General features: G+C 38.5%; 1 protein-coding gene across 1 annotated transcript in view; it reads right to left on the bottom strand.

Moving 5' to 3' along the window:
* The window catches only part of LOC110580898 (cat eye syndrome critical region protein 2), a 172,537-nt gene that overhangs the window by 41,159 nt on the left and 109,082 nt on the right, over positions 1-22,296 (bottom strand). The window contains 2 exon segments of the mRNA XM_021690584.2: positions 290-429; positions 1,603-1,786. Of these exon segments, the coding sequence (XP_021546259.2) occupies positions 290-429; positions 1,603-1,786 (324 nt within the window).

Raw genomic sequence — 22,296 nt, 5'->3', positions numbered from 1 at the left:
TTTCGCTTAGCATAATACCCTCCAGTTCCATCCATGTCGTTGTAAATGGCTAGATTTTGTTTTTTTGATGGCTGAATATTCCATTGTATATACATACCACATCTTCTTTATCCATTCATCTGTTGATGGACATCTTAGCTCTTTCCATAGTTTGGCTATTGTGGACATTGCTGCTATGAACATTGGGGTGCACGTACCCCTTCGGATCACTACATTTGTATCTTTGGGGTAAATACCCCCTCTGATGTACTTTTGTACAGTATCACAACCCTAACCTCAAAGATTATACCTGCTCAACGAGAGTTCTCCATTGGATTTTCCTTGCACTGGGTCCTCCTTATACATTCGTGTTCCATAGAAATACCAATAGAGTGCCCCAGAATTGTCTTCACCCAATGGTTCCACGCGGAGACTGTCTGCATCCAAACCCTTGGTAGAAGAAAAGGGAAAAGAGGTTTGGGGAAATAGGAAACAAAACAAAACAGGAGAAAACTAAAATGAGGATTCAAAACTTACACTCAGATGTACCTCATATTTTAAAATGCCTAAGCATCTTACGCAGCATTCAATCAGGGTATATGAAACACAGAGAGAATGGGAAGATGGTACCTTCTTTGAAGAGCAGGATATGGAAATATTTCAAATACTTCCCATCCCCATAATTGCCCACATTTCACCAACAAAACAAAAATCAAAAAGGAATTTTGATGAACATATTACATATTTGGTTTGGACTTAGGTGTGCATCCACAAAAAGAAAGACAATTACAACAGAGTAGAATCCAATGTTGTAAAAGCTATGTCCCACGTGAGCCTCTATTGTAGCTCCATCATAATCTATAGTAACCTCTTATTCTAGCTGAGATCCAGCAATACAGTTCCCAATTTACCCCAGGGTCTGACCTATTTTGGCCTTTCCACTGCTATTCAAGAACTTGAGTTCTCAGCAAAGACTGTGCTTAAATTGCACAATGATTTTATACCATGTCCATGAGAGGGCTGAACTGAGAAGTCATCAACACATTTAATCATTTTTGACTGAACAGGATTAGATACTGACCTTCCTATGAGTGAAAAGCAATAGCCCACACCCTCCCTCTGAGATAGATTTCTGAAACAGACAACAGTAGAATAACGGGGAAGATATCTACAACCTCCTTCTCCAACACATTTTTTGAAATGTATGTGTATGTATGTATATAGTAGGGATGAACCTCACTCACATATTGGTTAAGTCCTTGTAGTTCTCAATAAATATTTCTATTATGCTAAATCAAATTTTAGACCTTGGGGAATAAAATCCAGTGGCTAATTTAGTTGCAATTTTGGCTGATGACAGGGAGAATAAATAGGTGCCTCTGACTGTTCCTATGTCAGCTGCAACTCAGCTATGTAAAGGAAGACAAAACCAAACTAGAAAGTAAACCAAAATAACCACACAGTCCTATATCTAAATGTATGGCTTGGATTCCTTTGGCTACAGTGGTCATTGTATACATTTTTATTGTCAATTAACTCTGGCTTTTCTTAATATCTTCAGATTTTATATCCTGATTACTGGCTTTTTTGTTGCTCTAGGAAAAGGGCTTGCTAGTTAAGCACCTTGAGAAGATCGAAAACATCGTCTGCATCTAGCCGATAATCACAAAGGCGGTGCAGGATTTCCACACGAGTGCGAAGGGGCAGGTCTTGGAAACTGGCTTCTCTCAGAGGGTTGGGCTTCCCTTCTTCAAGCTCCCAGCGGTAGTTGATGATGTCCTCTAGGTAGCTGTGGAATGTCTGAGGCCTAACCAAATGGCCCCAAACACAAAATACATTAATATAAAATACAGAGGATGAGTGGGAAAAGTGTAGAAAACAGATGGTTTGACAGCTGACAAATCTTAGAAAGCAGGAAATAAAAAAGCAGTAATAGAAAGGGTCTGAAAAACCCTACTGAAGCTTCATGTTATTATATTATCTAATTGGATGGAATGTTGTCAAATTCCAAAGAAGATAAATATGTTAAGAGGGTTTCTCACAGGATAGATTGTTTTACTTTAAACCACAAACAGCATATTCTGGTGAACAGATAAACGTTTTAATAACCAATGGTACAGATTGTGAAACTGAGGCAAGTCTTACCTTTGCTCATACAATTAAAGAGACTATATAGTTTGAATGGATAGCAGTTCAAAGATAGGTCCACAACTGAGATGGGAAAAGAAAAAAGAAACTCAATGTTTGCCTAGCCTAATTAATTATATTTCAGGTTAAGAATTAAAGGTTGAAAAATGTTGTCTAGATTACAAGGAACTACTCCAATATGCAACTATAATTTTATATACTGTTATATAAACTTTAAGGCCTGTTAAAAAATACTGTAAATTTTGAAGTTTTTTTTTTTTTTTTTAAGATTTGATTTATTTGACAGAGACACAGCGAGAGAGGGAACACAAGCAGGGGGAGTGGGAAAGGGAGAAGCAGGCCTCCGTGGAGCAGGGAGCTCGATGCGGGGCTCGATTCTAGGACCCTGGGATCATGACCTGAGCCAAAGGCAGACGCCCAACGACTGAGCCACCCAGGCACCCCATGAAGATTAATTTTTTCTATGTTACTTAAATTTTTCCTGATTAGTTTGGCAATTCTATAACTTCATTTGATTAGTACCCAAATGTGCCTTGTATATAATATAATAAAGAGCTGTTTAGTTGTTAGATGGTTATTCTTTCTCTCAACTATTTTTTTAATGAAGATTTTATTTATTCATTTGAGATAGTGAGCAAGTGAGAGAGAGAGCATGAGCAGGGGGAGGAGCAGAAGGAGAGGGAGAAGCAGACTCCCAACTGAGCAGGAAGCCCAATGCTGGGCTCAATCCCAGGACTCCAGAAACATGACCCGAGCCAAAGGCAGACACTTAACTGACTAAGTCACACAGGCGCCCCCCCCTCTCTCAATTATTAACAAATCTGGGTACAATTTCACCTATTGTGTGATTTAAAATTTTTTTTTTCTCACTAAGCAAGGAGCTCTAAAGAAGCTATATGTCAATGTAATTTTAAAAAGAGGCATGTACCATGTTGAATGACAATCTGTGGTAGTTATATTTGTAGAAAAAGTCAGAGGAAATATTTATGGAAAAAATCAAAGGGGCTTATGCAAATAAGAAGTTAAATATTTTGATTTTCAAAGAGAGAAGAAACTACTTCCTTACTATTGATACATCAACTGGGGAAAATGTGAACATGTTAGCTTATCAAAATGCAGCATAATACCTCTGAATATCAAGGCTCTTACAAATTTGATTTGACTGCAGCATTCACATTCAAAGCATGAGCCCTGGCATATGAATACCTGCCTTGAACCTTAGTGGGTTTGGACTGGCTTCCTCTCTCCATTGCCTGTGAAGCTGGTGCTGCCCCTTCAGGAGGGAGGAGCTGGGCAAAGAAATTGGCGGTAAAAAGCAGATAGTGTGGCAATGGTGAATCTGAAAATAAAATGGGGTGTACTTTTTAAAAAAGATTTTATTTATTTATTTGACAGAGAAAGGCACAGCAAGAGAGGGAACATAAGCAGAGTGAGTGGGAGAGGGAGAAGCAGGCTTCCCGCCGAGCAGGGAGCCTGATGTGGGGCTCTATCCCAGGACCCTGGGATCATGACCTGAGCCGAAGGCAGATGCTTAACGACTGAGCCACCCAGGCACCCCAAAATGGGGTGTATTTTTAAATAGTAGCAAGGAGTATGAAGACAACTGCTCTTTGGTAATAAATCCCTTTACCACATACTGTCTATACTTTCTAATGCACACCAAATACCCCAAATAACAAGGCATGTTTTTCCTGCAGAAGAATAAAATATGGAATCTATGATATTGAGATAACTTTCAGAATGGCAGCTTCACTGGAGATGTGACAGGACAGAGGCTGGGCCAGGCTAGGGATAGGGAAAGTTCTAATTCCAGTGTGAAGCAAAGGAAGCCCCAGCATACCCGTCCTGCAAACACTGAATGTGTATAAACAGTGTTGTTCTTTGTGCCTACAATCTGTCTGAAAGCCTCCACTTGTCTCAAAGAAGTGCATGTTTGAGATTCCTTTCCAATAGCCCTATTATCCTACTCAGTTTCAATTACATTGCTTTGGCTAAAGGTTTTCTTAAGACATCTCCATACCACCTTACCAAGAGATACTTGAGGGCTTAGAATTCAAGATAATTCATTTTTATTGTACAGAGATAAACCTCCTCATATAAATCCACATCCCTTTCTTTAAACATCAGAAATTCAAAGGGGTAAAAATACTTCCAAGGGCATTTGAAACAAAAAGGCTGCAGGAAGCCAAAAATCAGGCTAACACTTTCTACTTGGTGGTTCTTAATCTTCTATATGACATAAAGCTCTTTAAGAATCTGATTAAGACCATATACTATCTCACCCTGAAAAATGAGCACACACACAATTTTGTGTGCACTTTCAGATTTTGCTACTCAAAGGAAGCAAGGGGCACTATGCTGCTGAAGACCACTAGAACATTCCTGACTTACTCATCTATACAGCTCAGTGCAATCCTCTCTTAATGACTTAAATACCTCATCTTTCTGAAATTATTCTGAATTATGTGTCAGAATATGGTTAACAGAAAGATCAAACTAACCAAAGGTTCTGAACACATCCAGTTTCACTTTGTTTCCTGTCTGGAAAAGTTCGAAATGCTCTAAAATCCCTTCTTTTCCTTATCATAACTTGTGCATGAAAGAGTGAGAAGGAGAGGGCACCTGGGTGGCTCAGTTGGTTAAGCGACTGCCTTCGGCTCAGGTCATGATCCTGGAGTCCCGGGATCTAGTCCGGCATCGGGCTCCCTGCTCAGCAGGGAGTCTGCTTCTCCCTCTGACCTTCCTCCTTCTCATGCTCTCTGTCTCTCATTCTCTCTCTCTCAAATAAATAAAATCTTAAAAAAAAAAAAAAAAAGAGTGAGAAGGAGAGAGAGAGGGAATATGTGATTATCACCTTTCCAAACTCCCAAAGTTAGCTATTTCTTAACCCAAGCAATATGCTTCAGAGAGTACATGCTTCTGCAGGTGAGACCAATGTTGACAAGGATGGCATGACCTCAGTAAAGTACGATAACACAAGCCTCAGGTGGCTGGAGCTGGCAGAACTCTTTGACGATGTAACCTGTATTAATTAACTGATCTGCAACCTATACTAAATGATCACAGTGAAAAGAGACTCTTGAGTTCTTTGAGGCATGTGTTGGTTCTTTGAGACATGAAAGGCTATCCATAGTCTATTTGCAGGGGAACAATTTAGACATGTCATCATGGGTAGCACAGTGGAGACCTAAATGAAAAAATTACATTCCTTCCAACTATTTGTGAAGCAGATGAAATATGTTGAACAGTTTGGCCACATGAGTACATGAGCACTGAAGTGAGAGAAAGATTTTGGTTCCAAGTGAAGCAAGAAATAAAAAGCTCTATAAGAATATCTGATAAAGTGTTTAAGACCATAAAAAGACCCAGAACAAAAAAATTTAAATAACATCTCTTCTCTAGGGCCATATAGTGGCTGCTGTACCCAACACATCTTAAAATCAGTATGAAGCCAGGATCAGTTAAAAATCAGGGTAATTCTTTTTAAATTTTATTTTATTATCTTATGTTAGTCACCATACATCACATCATTAGTTTTTGATGTAGTGTTTCCATGATTCATTCTTTGTGTGTAACACCCAGTGCTCCATTCAATAAATGCCCTCCTTAATAACCATCACCAGGCTAACCCATCCCCCCACCACCCTCCCCTCTAAAACCTTCAGTTTGTTTCTCAGAGTCTATAGTCTCTCATGGTTTGTCTCCCCCTCCAACTTCCCCCCTTCATTTTCCCCTTCCTACTATCTTTTTTTTTTTTTTTTAACATATAATGTATTATTTCTTTCAGAGGCACAGGTCTGTGATTCATCAATCTTACACAATTCACAGCGCTCACCATAGCATGTACCCTCCCCAGTGTCTATCACCCAGCCAGCCCATCCCTCCTACCCACCCCCCACCACTCCAGCAACCCTCAGTTTGTTTCTTGAGATTAAGAATTCCTCATAAATCATATGATACTTGGGGCGCCTGGGTGGCTCAGATGGTTAAGCGTCTGCCTTCGGCTCAGGTCATGATCCCGGGGTCGTGGGATCGAGCCCCGCATCAGGCTCCCTGCTCACCGGGGAGCCTGCTTCTCCCTCTGCCTCTCTCTCTCGGTTTCTTATGAATAAATAAAATCTTTAAAAAAAAAAAAAATCATATGATACTTGTCTTTCTCTGATTGACTTATTTCGCTTGGCATAACACTCTCTAGTTCCATCCACGTGGTTGCAAATGGCAAGATTTCGTGTGTGGTTTTTTTTTTTTGATGGCTGCATAATATTCCATTGTATGTATGTATGTATGTATATAATATCACATCTTCTTTATCCATTCATCTGTTGATGGACATCTTGGCTCTTTCCACAGTTTGGCTATTGTGGACATTGCTGCTATAAACATCGGGGTGCACGTACCCCTTCAGATCACCACATTTGTATCTTTGGGGTAAATACCCAGTAGTGCAATTGCCGGGTCGTACGTTAGCTTTATTTTCAACTTTTTGAGGAACCTCCAAACTGTTTTCCAGAGTGGCTGCACCAGCTTGAACTCCCACCAACAGTGTAGGAGGGTTCGCCTTTCTCCGCATCCTCGCCAACATCTGTCATTTCCTGACTTAATTTTAGCCATTCTGACTGGTGTGAGGTGGTATCTCACTGAGGTTTTGAAAAATCAGGGTATTTTTAAATTAAAGGAAAATAGGAATAAAATATAAAACATATCTTTTAACAGAGAAACATGTATATAATATAGATTTTATAGGTGTTTATGAATGCTTATTTTGGGTAACAGAAAGGTACTAAAAGTCAACTGGAAATCAATATGTAATCATCCTTAAAAAGATGAAATACTTTTTTGAATGGAAGCCACACGGGACCCTAAATACTATTGGTATTAATTGGAAAACTGAAGTGTCAGGTCTAAGAGGTGAAAAGGTACAAGAAGAATTCTGAATAGTTGGGGCGCTGGGTGGCTCTGTTGGTTGAGCGGCTGACTCTCGATTTCGGCTGAGGTCATGATCTCAAGGTTGTGAGATCGAGCCCTGCATGGGGCTGGGCGCTCAGCGGGGAGTCTTTTGGAGATTCTCTCCCTTTCCCTCTGACCTTCCCCTGCTTGCATGTTCTCGGTCTCTCAAATAAATAGATCTTTAAAAAAAATCTGAATAGCTTCTGATAATTTAAGGATGCATACTCCTAGCTCTAGAACCACTAAAATACACACAAACACAAAACCAACAGAGGAAATAAAGAAAAGTACTAACATAAATAACCCAAAAAGAAAGCACTTAAGGGCCAAAAGCGGAACAAAAATCAGAAAGAACAAGAAAAGATGCTCAACATCATCAGTCATTTGAAAACACAAACCAAACGCACAATGAGCTATCACCTCGCACCCACAAGGGCTGCGAAAATTAAAAGACAGATAATAATAAGACTAGGATGTGGAGAAATTGGAATCCCATACACTGTTGGTGGGAAAGTGAAATGGTGTAGCCACTATGGAAAAGTATGGCAAGCTACTCAAAAAATTAAACACAGAATTACTATATGACTCAACCATTCCACTTCTAGGTATACACTTAAGAGAAATGAAAACAGGGCATCTGGGTGGCTCAGTCGGTTAAGTGTCTGCCTTCGGCTCGGGTCATGATCCCAGGGTCCGGGGATCGAGCCCCATATCGGGCTCCCTGCTCAGTGGGGAGTCTGCTTCTCCCTCTCCCTCTGTGTGCTCGCCCTCACTCTCTCTCTAATAAACAAATCTTAAAAAAAAATTTAAAAAAGAGAAATGAAAATATACATGCGTACAAAAATATGTACACAAATGTGCATACATAGCAGTATAATTTACAATAGCCAAAATGCTGAAACAATCCAACTGTCCATGAACTTACGGATAAATAAAATGTTTATCTAAATAAGAGAATATTTTCCAGCCATAAAAAGGAATGAAGTAGTTGATTCACACCACAACACAGATAGCCTTGAAAACATTATGCTAAGTCAAAGAAGCCAGACACAAAAAGGCAAATATTGAACGATTACCCTTAAAAACAGATACCTAAAACAGGAAAAAATATAGTTAGCAGATTAGTGTTGCCCAGTATTAGAGGTTGGAGGAGATGGGGAGTGAAAACAAGTATTAGGTGTCTTTGGGGAGTGATAAAAATGCTATGGAATTAGACAGTGGTGATGATTACACAGTTTTGTGAATATACTAAAAACCAATAATTGTACACTTGACAAAACAAAACAAAAAGCCCAGAGGAACAAGTGGAAAATCAATCTTACCAACAATTGCATTAAATGTAAATGGATTAAACAGCCCAACTAAAAGGCAGAAATTATCAGACTGAGTGAAAAAAAAGCAAGACCAACTATAGGATATCATCTATAAGATACTATTTGAATATAAAAACACAAACAATAGAAGGATAGAAAATTAGAATGATAGGTATTAGGCAGAATGAACATTAATAACAAAGTAGTGTGAGGAAGACAAAAGGCTAATTCACCAGGAATACATAACAAGGCTACATATATGTATCTAACAACAGAACCTCAAAATTCATGGAACAAAAAATGACAGAAGTAAAGGGAGAAACAGACAAATCCACAAGTATAGGCAAATATTTTTAACATCTTTCTAATTACCAAGTAGACATAAGAACCACTGAGGACACAGATCTAAAAAAAATACAACAACATGACTTAATTGACATTTACAGAATACTATACACAAAAACTGTAGTATATTCTTCTCAAGTGCATATGAAATGTTCACTATGATAAACCATATGCTGGGACATAAAATAAGTCTCAATAATCTTAAAAGATTGAAATCTCATAGTAGAATATCTGAACACATGGAAATTAGGAATCAAAACATTAAGATATACAGAAATTAAATAACACACTTTTATAACCCAAGGATCATGGCAGAAATATGAAAATAAAGAACATGTTTCAAATGATAATGAAACTACAGTATATCAAAATGTGTGGGATGCAGTCAAGCACTGCTTAGAAGGAAAGTTACAGCTTTAAATACCTGAACTGAAAGGGCAAAAAGTCTCAAAACAGTAGTGTGACTGAAGAAAAAGAGGAGCAACCTATAAAGCCAAAGTAAATAGAAGAAAACTGTAAAAACAAGAATCAATAAAGTGGAAAACAAGCAAACAGTAAAAAGTTGGTTCCTTAATAAATGTTTGAAAACCTGCAGAGGGGCGCCTGGGTGGCTTAGTCGTTAAGCGTCTGCCTTCGGCTCAGGTCATGATCCCAGAGTCCTGGGATTGAGCCCCACATCAGGCTCCCTGCTCAGCGGGAAGCCTGCTTCTCCCTCTCCCGCTCTCCCTGCTTGTGTTCCCTCTCTCACTGTGTCTATCTCTGTCAAATAAATAAATAAAATCTTTAAAAAAAAAAGAAAACCTGTAGAAAGAATAAAGAGGGAGAGAGAAACAACAAGTTGTACTATCAGGAATGAGAAGTGGAGATATCACTGCACATATTAAAAGGATAAAAGAATATTATGAACAGCATTATGGAAATAAATTTTACAACTTAGATAAAATAGACAAATTCCTTGAAAAATGCCAAATAACTTACAAAAAAGGACTTAAGAAATAGAACACTTGGATAGACTTCATCTATTAAAGAAAGTGAATCAATAATAATCAAAAGCTGGCACAAAGAAAATTACAAACCCAAAGGTTTTCGGTGGTCAATTCTTCCAAATTTTCAAGGAAATATTTTTATTTTATTTTATTTTATTTTAATTTTACTTGTCAGAGACAGATTGAGACAGAGAGAGAGAGCACAAACAGGGGGAGTGGCAGGTAGAAAGAGATGCAGGACTCGGTCCCAGAACCCTGGGAATATGACTTGAGCTGAAGGCAGATGCTAAACTGACTGAGCCACCCAAGTGTCCCTAGAGGAAATATTTGAAAGAAATCACACAAACTCTTTCAGAAAATAGGAGAGAACACTTCTCAATCCTTGCACCAAAATCTGACAAAGATACATAGAAAATAAAACTAGACCACTATTCCTCACGAACATACACACAAAAATCCTCAACTAGTTATCAGCAAATCACATTCAGCAATATGCAAAGGAGAAAACACTTCATATTTAATGGTGAAAGACTGAGTACTTTCCCCCTATTATTAAAAGAAGATACATTGAGGGGCACATGGGTGGCTCAGTCAGTTAGGCGTCTGCCTTCGGCTCAGGTCATGATCCCAGGGTCCTGGATTGAGCCCCATCTCGGGCTCCCTGCTCAGCAAAGGAGTTGCTTCTCCCTCTCCCTCTTTTTCTCACTCAGCTTGTGCTCTCTCTCACTCACTCTCTCAAATAAATAAAAAAAAATTTTTTTTTTTAAAAGAGCAGAGTGAGGCGCAGAGGGAGAAGCAGACTCTCTGCTCACCAGGGAGCCCAATGCGGGGCTCAATCCGGGCACTCCAGGATTATGACCTGAGCCAAAGGCAGACACTTAACTGGCTGAGCCACCCAAGTGCCCCAATAAATAAAATCTTAAAAAAAAAAGAATATATATTGAGGGGCGCCTGAGTGGCTCAGTCGGTTAAGCATCTGCCTTCGGCTCAGGTCATGATCCCGGGGTCCTGGGATCGAGTCCCGCATCGGGCTCCTTGCTCTGTGGGAAGCCTGCTTCTCCCTCTCCCACTCCCCCTGCTTGTGTTCCCTCTCTGACTGTGTCTCTCTCTGTCAAAAAAATAAATAAAATCTTTAAAAAAAAAAAAAGAATATATATTGAGTCTTGGCCAGTAGAATAAGACTAAAGAGGAAGTACAAGAGACACAGAGTGGAGTGGAGGAAGCAAAGCTGTTTTTAACTGCAGACTACATAAAAATCATCAGGAATCTACAACAAAACCGGTAAAACTAAAAAGTGAATACAGGAAGATTATAAAAACATGGTCGGGGCACCTGGGTGGTAAGTAGGTTAGGTTTCCAACTCTTGCTTTTGGCTCAGGTCATGATCTCATGGGTAGTGATGGGCATCTGGGTGGCTCAGTAGGTTAAGCATCTGCCTCTGGCTCAGGTCATGATCCCAGCCAGAGTCCTGGGATTGAGTCCCATGTCAGACTCCCTGCTCAGCAGGAGTCTGCTTCTCCCTCTCCCTGCCCATGCTCTCTCTCTCAATCTCAAATAAATAAAATCTTAAAAAAAAAAAAAAATCTCATGGGTGGTGAGATCAAGCCCTGCATTGGGCTCCATGTTCAGTAGGGAGTCTGCTTGAGATTCTCTCCCTCTACCCCTCCCCCCATTCTCTCTCTAAAATAAGTAAATTTTATAAAACATGGTGAAAATACAAAAATCAACAGCATTTTACATATACTAGGAAAAAAAATAACTAGGAAATAAAAATTTGGGGGGGGGGGCACTAGGTGGCTCAGTTGGTTAAGCGAACCAACTGTTTTGGCTCAGGTCATGATCTCATGGGTGGAGACATGAGTGCCACGTCGGGCTCTGAACTGAGTGCAGAGGATGCTTTAAGTTTCTCTTCCTCTGCCCCTTCTAACTCACGCACCGTGCACACGCGTGCCCAGGGTCTTTCTCTCTCAATAAATAAATACACACAAAAAATAAAAATTTTAAAGTAATTCCATTTACAGTATCATCAAAAATATCAACTACTTAGAAGCAAATGTAAAAGATGTCCAATATTTTCACAGTGAAAACTACAAAATATTATTGAAATTAAAGAAGATAAACAAATGGTGAAACCTATATATCACATTTAAGGACAGGGAAATTCAAAGTTGCTCAAAATGTCTACTGTCCTAGCAGGATGCTTCTTTCTCCCTCCCCCCCGCCGAAATGTTGTTTTAAAATTTATATGGAAATGCAACAAACTTACAACAGTAAAAACAATGGAAAAAAACACCCCTGACCCATGTTGGAAAACTTATTAATTTCAAGACAATCTGGTATTTGTGTAAATATAAGACATACAGATCAATGGAATAAGGGAGAGTCCAGAAATGTACTGAATATATATGATATTCATAAGGAAAAAAAAAAAGAACATTGACCTTCTACTTCACACCCAATACAAATACTAATTAAAACCCATCATAATGCCAACTGCAAAAAAGCTAAAACTAAAACTAAAAGAACACCTAGAAGAAAATTTTCTTGACATTAAGGTAGGTCCTGATTTCTTACACAGGGAACAAAAAGTATGAAACATACTAGAAAAAACTGGTAAGTTGGAATTCAACAAAATAAAGTTTCCATTTCTCAAAAATACACTGAAAATCAAATGGAAAGGCAAGCTACACACCAGGAGAAAATATTCATAACTCATTATATATCTACTCATCAGGGAAGTGCAAATTAAAACCACAGTGAGTTACCACATTATACATGCTAGACTCAGTAAAATTAAAAACTGGTTAAAATCAAAAACAACAAATGTTGGCAAAGATACGGAGCAACCGGACTGTTCATATATTGTTAGTAGGAATATAAATGTTTCACAACCACTTAGAAAATAGTCTGGCAGTTTCTTAACTATACTCTTATAATATGCCCCAGCAATACCCAAGAAAAATGAAGACATATACCCACAAAAACATTTGTATGCAAATGTTCATGGCTGCTTTACTCATCACAGACGCAAACTGGAAGCAACATACAAGTCCATCAACTAGTGGACAGATGAACAAATTGTGATCTCTTTTTCCAATGGAATACAATTTAGACTCCCTCTCCCCGCAAAGGAACAAACTACTGATACAAACAGCAGTATCAATGAATATCACAGACATTATGCTGACTGAAAGAAACTGGACACAACAGTACATACTGTATGACCCCGCTCATAAAATTCCAGAATAAGGTAAAACTTAATCTACAGTTGTAAAAATCAGATCAGTGATTGGAATCACAGCAATTTGTAGGGGTGGGGGTAGATTTAATGGCAAAGGGCACCTTCTGCAGAGATGGAAATGTCCTATTATCTTGAATAGGACGGTGACAACATGGTGTATTCATTTGTCCAAAAAAAAGCCTGTACACTTGAATTATGGACTCATTTCACGGAAGTATTGTTATTTCCAAAAAGATAAATAATATTTCTATGGAGGGTAGATAGGACCCCCAAATATTAATAGTTTAAAAGTCTTTAGAGAATCTATTATAGAATGTTAGGTACATAATTAATGCTGCTAAGTAAAATTTATGATTGTTATGAGTTTTTACTTAGAGTGGAAGCCACAAGAAAGTGAAACAAAGACCATACTGAAGCACAAATTAGTGTAGGTAATCAAAAGAGCACTCTACTAAAAGTGATAAAAGGAAAAAAAAATCTTTTGGTGCCAAATATCATAATGAGCATTTAATGGAGGATATTTTTATAAGGCTTAAATCATTGCTCAAGACACTGATGCAATCCTATCTTCACTCTGACAGCTAAGAGCAAACCAGAAGCTCCTGATTTCCAATCCCATGCTCAATTAGGTTAGGTTACTTCTCAATGAAGAAAAAGAAGTGCTGCTGAGAGCAACCAGCTGATGAATCACTTTACATACCTACAGTATTTTTATTAATAAAGGCCCATAAAACCAACTGGCTAGAATTGCAATTCCAGGGAACATAACAGGAGGAAAAGTACGTTACCAACACAAAGTCTGTTACTCTCCTTTTAAGTTTATATACTGATGGGGTAAATCAGCAAAGAAATTGCAAAGACAAAACAAAATAAACAAGAAGCCACATGTCTGCCATCAAGCTTAAAAAACGAAAATTAGCCGTTCCTTAGGTTAGTGGAACTTCAAGAATGGTCCTGGACCAGTACATTAGCACCATCTAGAACTTGTAACATATGCAAATCCTCAGCCCCCTCCCAACCTATGGAATTAGATAGTGGTAGGGCCAGCAATAATGTCTTTTAACAAGCCATCTGATTGATTCTGATATTCCCTAAGGTCTGAGAATCACTACCTTAGATGTTATTTATGCTTATCCCTAGCTACAGTAGTCTCCCCTCCTACCAGGTAGAATCACTTTCGTGAACTGTGTTAATCATTGCCTTATTATTTTTTTTTTAATGAGAGAGAGCGAGCGAGCTAGCACGAGTGGGAGGGAAGGGGCAGAGTGAGAGGGAGAAGCAGACTCCCTGATGAGCGCAGAGCCTGACACAGGGCTGGATCGCAGGGCTCTGGGATCATGACCTGAGTCGACACCAAGAGTTGGCTGCTTAACCCACTGAGCCACCCAGGTGCCCCTTCCTTGATTTTCTTTATAATCTTTCCAAATATATTTATCCTCATTTAGTTTCCCTGTTTTACATTTATAGAAACATAATCACTGGTCTATATGCTTCTGTGAACTGCTTTATTGGCTCAACGTTTTTTTCTGGCCTGATTTATCCTTGGTTATGTATATAGCTGTGATCTGGCTGACCCTCAGCTCCTAGAGGCCACTGCAGTCCCTAGCCACGTGAGCTTTCCCAACATGGTTGCTTACTTCATCAAAGCAATTCTATAGCATCTGATAATGGGATGGAGTCCTATACAGTATAAAACAATCAGGGGGGTGAAATCCCATTGGTTAGGAGCAGATCCTACCCACACTCCAGGGGAAGGGATCACACAAAGGCACAGAGGATCCCACAGAATTCCGGGGACCCTCAGAGTCCAACTGCCATAACTGGCACCCATTCCGATGCAGCAGTCCTGTCTCCATTTGTGGTTTCACATTCCACAGTTTCATTACCGGAGGTGCAAGCAGATGGCTCCCTTCTGACTTACCAACAGTAGACTAATGCTACACCACCACTCACTGCATTTCATCACGCAGGCATCTCATCATCTCACATCACATCATCATCAGAACAGTGCATACAGGACAGTAAGACACGTAGAGAGCGTGCATTGTGTTGTATGTGCATATTCACATAATTTTTATCACAGCAGACTGTTATAATTGCTCTATTTTATTGTTGTCAGCCTCTTACTGTGCTTATTTATAAAAGTTTTTATTTAAATTTCAGTTTTTACTGTGCCTAATTTATAAATTAAACTTTATCATATATATGGTTCAATAGGTTCAATACTATCAACAGTTTCAGGCATCTACTGGGGGTCTTGGAACATATCGCCTGCAGATGAGGAAGGACGACATGACTGCTCTTCTTTGGTAATAAAAGAACAAATTCCTGAAAAATTTGAACTGAGACTTTATTCTAAACATCTCTCAGGTACAAAAATTCCTAAACAATATAAATAACACCAAGCCAAACCAAAGATTTGCAACTGAATCCCACCGTGCTACCCAGAAGATTTTTAGACATATGTGAGAGCAAATATCACAACCGCATACAATGGAACATGTGTGGAAATGAGAGTCCGGTGACTTACGATACAGTTTTGCTGCTTAAGTTTCCTCACAAGTTAAAAAAACAAATAGCACTAATGATTAAGTTCTTTTTACTTCTAAGACACTGATTCTGAATTGCAGATTAGTTTGAGATTTGAAAAACCTCTTCAGGCAGAGTTCTACAGATATGTCAAATGGTCCATGAACCTGGCTGAGAAAATATTAACTTTTAACTAGCCTCTAACTGAAATTCTATATTCTGTTCAAAAATGAATGTAGGGGGAAAATAGTAACATATGTATTTTTTTGTCAAAAGAAATAAAATATTTTCACATCACATTACAGATACCGTAAATATCTCAAAATAACCATTTAGAATCATGAATACTTAGAAGATATTAATCTTGAGAAATAAAGCCTGCTGCTAGAGCATGTTGATGAGTTAATAAAAAAACATATTACTGTATCAAAAATTTTACTAACCATATTTCAGTATAATTGGATTAATATGTAACCCTATTTATTTTGTGATTTCAAATCATATTCTTAGATGAGGTCCACAGACTTCATTAGAATGCCAAAGAAGCACACAGTTCAAAAATAGTTAAAACTTCTTTTATACGAAAACCTCTTTCTTTAACATTTTTCTTTTAATTCATTTATAGCATAGGGCTGTGGGTAAGAGCTGGAGGACTAGGATTACACTGCTAGGGGCCAAATCTGTCCTGTATCAATTACCAGCTGTGTAACCTTGGACAATTTATTTATCCTCTCTGTGCCTAAAATTCCTCAACCTTAATAGATGAGTGAGAAAGGAATTCATATGAGGCATTATAAGGATTAAATAAGAGTTCCTGAAAAAGATTTACAGTAGTGCCTAGGATACTAAGGATAAGCAGACAAGTAAAATTCTATCCTCTATGTAAGGGCACAAACCTCAGTTTGGAGAACGCAATTAAGAACAAATGGGGTGGGGGGCGCCTGGGTGTCTCAGTGAGTTAAGCGGCTGCCTTCTGCTCAGGTCTTGATCTCAGGGTCCTGGGATCCAGCCCCACATTGGGCTCCCTGCTCAGCAGGGAGCCTGCTTCTCCCTTTCCCTTTGCCTGCCACTGCCCCTGCTTGTACACTCTCTGTCAGATAAATACGATCTTTTTAGAAAAGAACAAATGCGGGTTCTATGTGCCATTTAAAGGTTAGACCGAGTTAGTGCAAACTAGAACAGTAATCTTTTTAAGTGTTCTAAAAACAGGGGCGGGCAAACTATGAATTGTGGGCCTGAGTGTCTTTTTTGTTGTTGTTTTTTTAAACAGCCTGTAAGCTAAAAATGTAAAAAACCATTCTTTTTTTAAATGATTGGGGGGGGAAAAATCCAAACAATACTATTTCATGACATGTGAAAATGTTATTAAATTCAAATTTCAATGTACATAAAGTTCTCAAAAAAAAAAAAAAAAAAAAAACCCCCCAAAACCAAAAAAAACAAAAAAAATATTTTTTTATTTAAATATAAAAATAAAAAAATTTTTCAAAAAAAAAAAAAAAAAAAACACACCCCACAGCCACGATCAGCCACTGAAGTATTTATTGCTTTTGCACTAGGATGACAGAGTAGTTCTAACAGATAATATCATTTACACAAAGCCTAAAATATTCATTCTTTAGCCCTTTATAGAAAAAGTATGCTGACCCCAGTTTCAAAATGCACAAACCAAAGTAGATTAAGAGATGGAAAACTGCTTGAATCAATGTCTACCTTCTGCTCAGCATATTTAGAAACTATGAGAATGTTTTTACATATACTGATATAATAAATTGATACTTATTAGTGGCTTGAGCCTATTCTAAGGCTTCTCATAAATTATTTCATTTACTCTTCATGATAACTTTAGTGGGTACTATTATCATTCTGAGATGAGGGAAGTTATACACAAAGAAATTAAGTAACTGTCTTAGCGCCCTACAACAGGTAAATCTCAGAACCAGAAAAGGCAAGCCTTCATTTGTCCAATTTTCTCTTTTTATAGAATGAGATGAAAGTAAAACTTCAGAAAGCATGCATTCACTCTAACTCCTTAGTGGATACCACTTGTGGGACAAAATGACTAACTTCGGATAACTCCTTCCAATGGAAAAAGTGAAATCCATTATAGTGGTCTTTCTTGTATGGGCGCTCATCATACAGATGTGTTCAGAATGTGATTATTCACTGAGCTGTATAACTACAGAACAAAAAATTTTCTGTGTGTATATTGTATATCGATAATAACAGGTTTTTTTAAAGATTTTTTATTTATTTGAGAGAGAGCAAAGAGAGAGCATGAACAGGTGGGAGGAGCAGAGAGGGAGAAGCAGGCTCCTGATAAGCAGGGAGCCCAATGCGGGGCTGGATCCCAGGACCCTGGAACTATATGACCTGAGCAGAAGGAAGATGCCCAACCGAGCCACCCAGGCGCCCCAATAATAGGAAGTTTTTAAAAGGCTGAGGTGAGAGCCACACTCCAAACAATTAATTCCGAATCTTAGGGCTGCCAGTTTCCAAATTTATTTGGTCAGCCAAAAATATTTTTATTTCACCTGTATTTTAAAAACGAACAAAAGAGGTGCCTGGGTGGCTCAGTCGTTAAGCGTCTGCCTTCGGCTCAGGTCATGATCCCAGGGTCCTGGGATGGAGCCCCGCATCGGGCTGCTTCCAAAATTTGGCTACTGTAGTGTATAGTAGTGTATATATCCTTTCCAACTGTAATATTGTAATATTCAATCTCCTGTTTTTTCAATTCTTTGTACTTCATCTTGATGATGTGGGAATTATTCATCTTCTAACTAGCTACATGACCTGGTAAGTAAATTGTCTGGATATGTTTCCTTCCCTCTAAAATGGGACCTTATTAAACTAGGAGATGACCTCATACCAGCTCTTCTTTACCTCACAATGAAAAAAAAAAAAAAATGAAACAAACACAAGTAAAATTATAATGAATGATGGTAAAAGTTGGCATCTAAAATAAAAATATTCTGCAGAATATCCATTATTTTCAAACTAATTACTTTTATAGAAAATGTTATCAAAGTAAGTATATACTTTTTCTCTAATTTATGGTTGAGACTAATGGTAAATATGAGAGGAATAAAAATAAATGAGGAACAAGTTGGTTACAGCCATTTACCCCCATTTACAATAGGGCAAATCAAAACCTCTTGTTGATAATTCACATATATATGGTTCTTATATTTTTATATATGATATTCATATATATAATTCAAATACACACATATACTTATAGGAGCCATTAAAACCAAATATGATTATCCAAAAACCAATTAATTGGTTCTTGTCCACAAAAAAATCTATCAAAATAATTATTAATATTTAAGTAAATGTAATTAGATGCAAGCATACATCTTACCATTATTATTTAGTTTTGTTCTGGAAGTCAATATGATAAAAGCATGTATAGCAGGCAGCCTTTAAGAGGCCCCAAATGATTTCTACCTCCGGGTATTCACACCCTTGTATAATCCCCTCCTTTTAGTATGATAGACTGTCTATACCTTGCTTTTATTATGGCAAAAGGATGTCATTCCCATGATTTTGTTATATCATATAAGATTCTCTGCTGGCACACAAGAGCTATTTTCCGGCTGGCCTTGAAGACAGTTATGTAGTAAGAGGCCATGTGGCTGCCAAAGGAACTGTGGATGACCTGTGGGGAGCTGACAGGAGCTCCCAGTCAACAGCCAGCAAGAAAATAAGGACCTCAGTCCTACAACTGCAAAGAAATGACTCTTCCATCAACCTGAATGAACTTGGATTGCTCCCCAGTTAAGCCTCCAGATTAGAACACAGCCTGGATGACACCCTGATTACAGCCCCGTAAGAAACTGAGCCGAGGATCCAGATGAGCCACACATATTCTCCCGACCTATAAAACTGTGAGATAATAAATGGATTTTTTTAAGCTATTAAGTTTGGAGAAACTTGTTATGCAGAGACAGAAAACAAGTACATGGATACCTGCCCCAGTCAAGCTTTGATAGGACTGTAGTCCTAGCCAAGGTCCTGGGTACCTTGATTGCACTCTCTAAGCAATCCTATGTTAGACACACCCCAGCTTAGCTGAAGCCAGATTCTTTTTTTTTTTTTTAGTTTTATTTATTTATTTGTCAGAGAAAGAGAAAGAGCGCCGTATGCACACAAGCAGGGGGAGTGGCAGGCAGAGCAGGCAGAGGGAGAAGCAGGCTCCCCGCTGAGCAGGGAGCCCGATGTGGGGCTCCATCCCAGGACCCCGGGATCATGACCTGAGCAGAAGGCAGACGCTTAACTGACTGAGCCATCCAGGCATCCTGCTGAAGCCAGAATCTTAACTGAAATGATGATATAATAATTTTTTGTTGTTTTAAGTTGGTAAGTTTTAGGGTATTGTTACATAGCAGTGGATAACTAGTACAGCATGAAACAGACAAGAATACAAATACCAAAAGGAAAGAGGGATGATAATCCTAGAAAATGAGAAGAGAATCAAATTAAAAAATTATCAAGATCAATAAACTGGGTAGATTCAAGATCTATACAGAAGAATGTATTTCCAAAGTACTTATAATATGAATGGGATTCAACTCCTAATAGTGACAAAAATTAAAATAGCCAAGAATGTATCTGACCTAAATGAATCAAACTATACATTTTTACTGAGTAATAGAGCTTGAATAAAAAAGCAATCTCAACATTGTAAAGAGGTCAATTCTGCCTAAATTTATTTATAAGTTCATTTGACTCTAATCAAAATAAAGGAATATCTTATGAACATGATGAGATAATGTAATTATTTTCTGTAAGAATGAGGAAGCAAGAAAAAAAAAAGAAGAAGAAGGTAGCGGGAGGGGAAGAATGAAGCGGGGGAAATCGGAGGGGTAGACGAACCATGAGAGACGATGGACTCTGAAAAACAAACTGAGGGTTCTAGAGGGGAGGGGGGTGGGAGGATGGGTTAGCCTGGTGGTGGGTATTGAGGAGGGCACATTCTGCATGGAGCACTGGGTGTTATGCACAAACAATGAATCATGGAACACTTCATCTAAAACTAATGATGTAATGTATGGGGATTAACATAAGAATAAAATAAATAAATAAATAAATAAATAAAAGAAATTAAAAAAAAAGAATGAGGAAGCAAGATTAAGACAAATTTTAAACAGAAGGATTAATGAGCAGAACTATCCTTATCAAACATTAAAATATAATATAAAGGAATAATCACTCAAATGTTATTAGTTGCTGTGTCCCAGACAATATCCTTACTGTTGCATATACAGATTGTTACTTCAACCTTATGACAATCCAACAAGTAGAGATACTATCATTAAACACATCTTATAGATGAAAAACCTGAGGCACAGGTCACAAAGCTAGTGAATATATTAGGGAGACATAGTGTGGTATCAGAGCCAAAAGAGACTGACAGGTACGATCAGAAAGAACCAAGTAGTTTCTTTTTTTTTTTTTTTTTTTTTAAAGATTTTATTTATTTATTTGACAGAAAGAGACACAGCGAGAGAGGGAATACAAGCAGAGGGAGTGGGAGAGGGAGAAGCAGGCCTCCCATGGAGCAGGGAGCCCGATGCGGGGCTCGATCCCAAGACCCTGGGACCATGACCTGAGCTGAAGGCAGATGCTTAACTACTGAGCCACCCAGGAGCCCCAAGAACCAAGTAGTTTCAAGCAGGGGTAAAAAATTGGGAAAAGATCAAAGAGATATCACATGCCAACAGGGATGGGAAGATTTATTCCATAAATGATATGACTTTAGCTATTTCAATCTTCAACCAGACTGTCCTCTCTATCCCCATTGTCACACACAAGAGATAGGAAACTGTTTTCACCCTAACCCGCTGGCATGTTATGGGCAATGTTCAGAACTGACAAGGGTAAAGGAACACTCTTGTGCAAGTATGAAATAGAAGAACCTAGAGGAAAACAGCCTTACAAATTTTATTTTATTTATTTATTTTTTAAAGATTTTATTTATTTATTTGAGAGAGAGAGAATGAGAGACAGAGAGCATGAGAGGGAGGAGGGTCAGAGGGAGAAGCAGACTCCCCGCTGAGCAGGGAGCCCGATGCGGGACTCGATCCCGGGACTCCAGGATCATGACCTGAGCCGAAGGCAGTCGCTTAACCAACTGAGCCACCCAGGTGCCCCAGCCTTACAAATTTTAAATGGGCATTTCTTTTTCCTGATCTTCAACACACCAGTAAAATGACCCAAGTATATTAACAAGAAGGTCAAGTATACAAAGATTACAAATGTGCCCAATAGGGGCGTCTGGGTGGCTCAGATGGTTAAGCGTCTGCCTTCGACTCAGGTCATGATCCCAGGGTCCTGGGATCGAGTCCTGTATCGGGCTCCCTGCTAGGCGGGGAGCCGGCTTCTCCCTCTGCCTCTGCCTCTGCCTCTCTCTCTCTTTCTCTGACTCTCATGAATAAATAAATAAAATATTAAAACAACTACAACAAAAGAAAAACAACAAAAACCCCCACAAATGTGCCCAATAAACCTAAGAAAAGATACTGAACTTGTGAAGAATGATCAATGAAATGCAAGTTAAAACAACTTTATACCTATCAGACTGGTCAAACTGGAGACACCATGTCTAGTTACTTGTACCATCATAATAGTCCTTCACTCTGTCTCTATCTCTCCTTTCTCCCCTAATTCATTAGTCCCTAGTTGGTCTTCCTACTTTCCCTCTTGCCCAGGATGCTTACTTAAATACACAGTCTGACGACTCCCTTGCTCTCATGGCTTTTATGTTGATACCCCCAAATTCTTTTTTTTTAAGATTATATTTATT

Source organism: Neomonachus schauinslandi, chromosome 5 (genome assembly GCF_002201575.2).
Source record: "Neomonachus schauinslandi chromosome 5, ASM220157v2, whole genome shotgun sequence".
NCBI classification, from domain to species: Eukaryota; Metazoa; Chordata; class Mammalia; order Carnivora; family Phocidae; genus Neomonachus; species Neomonachus schauinslandi.
This window is presented reverse-complemented; position numbering and strand designations above follow the sequence as displayed.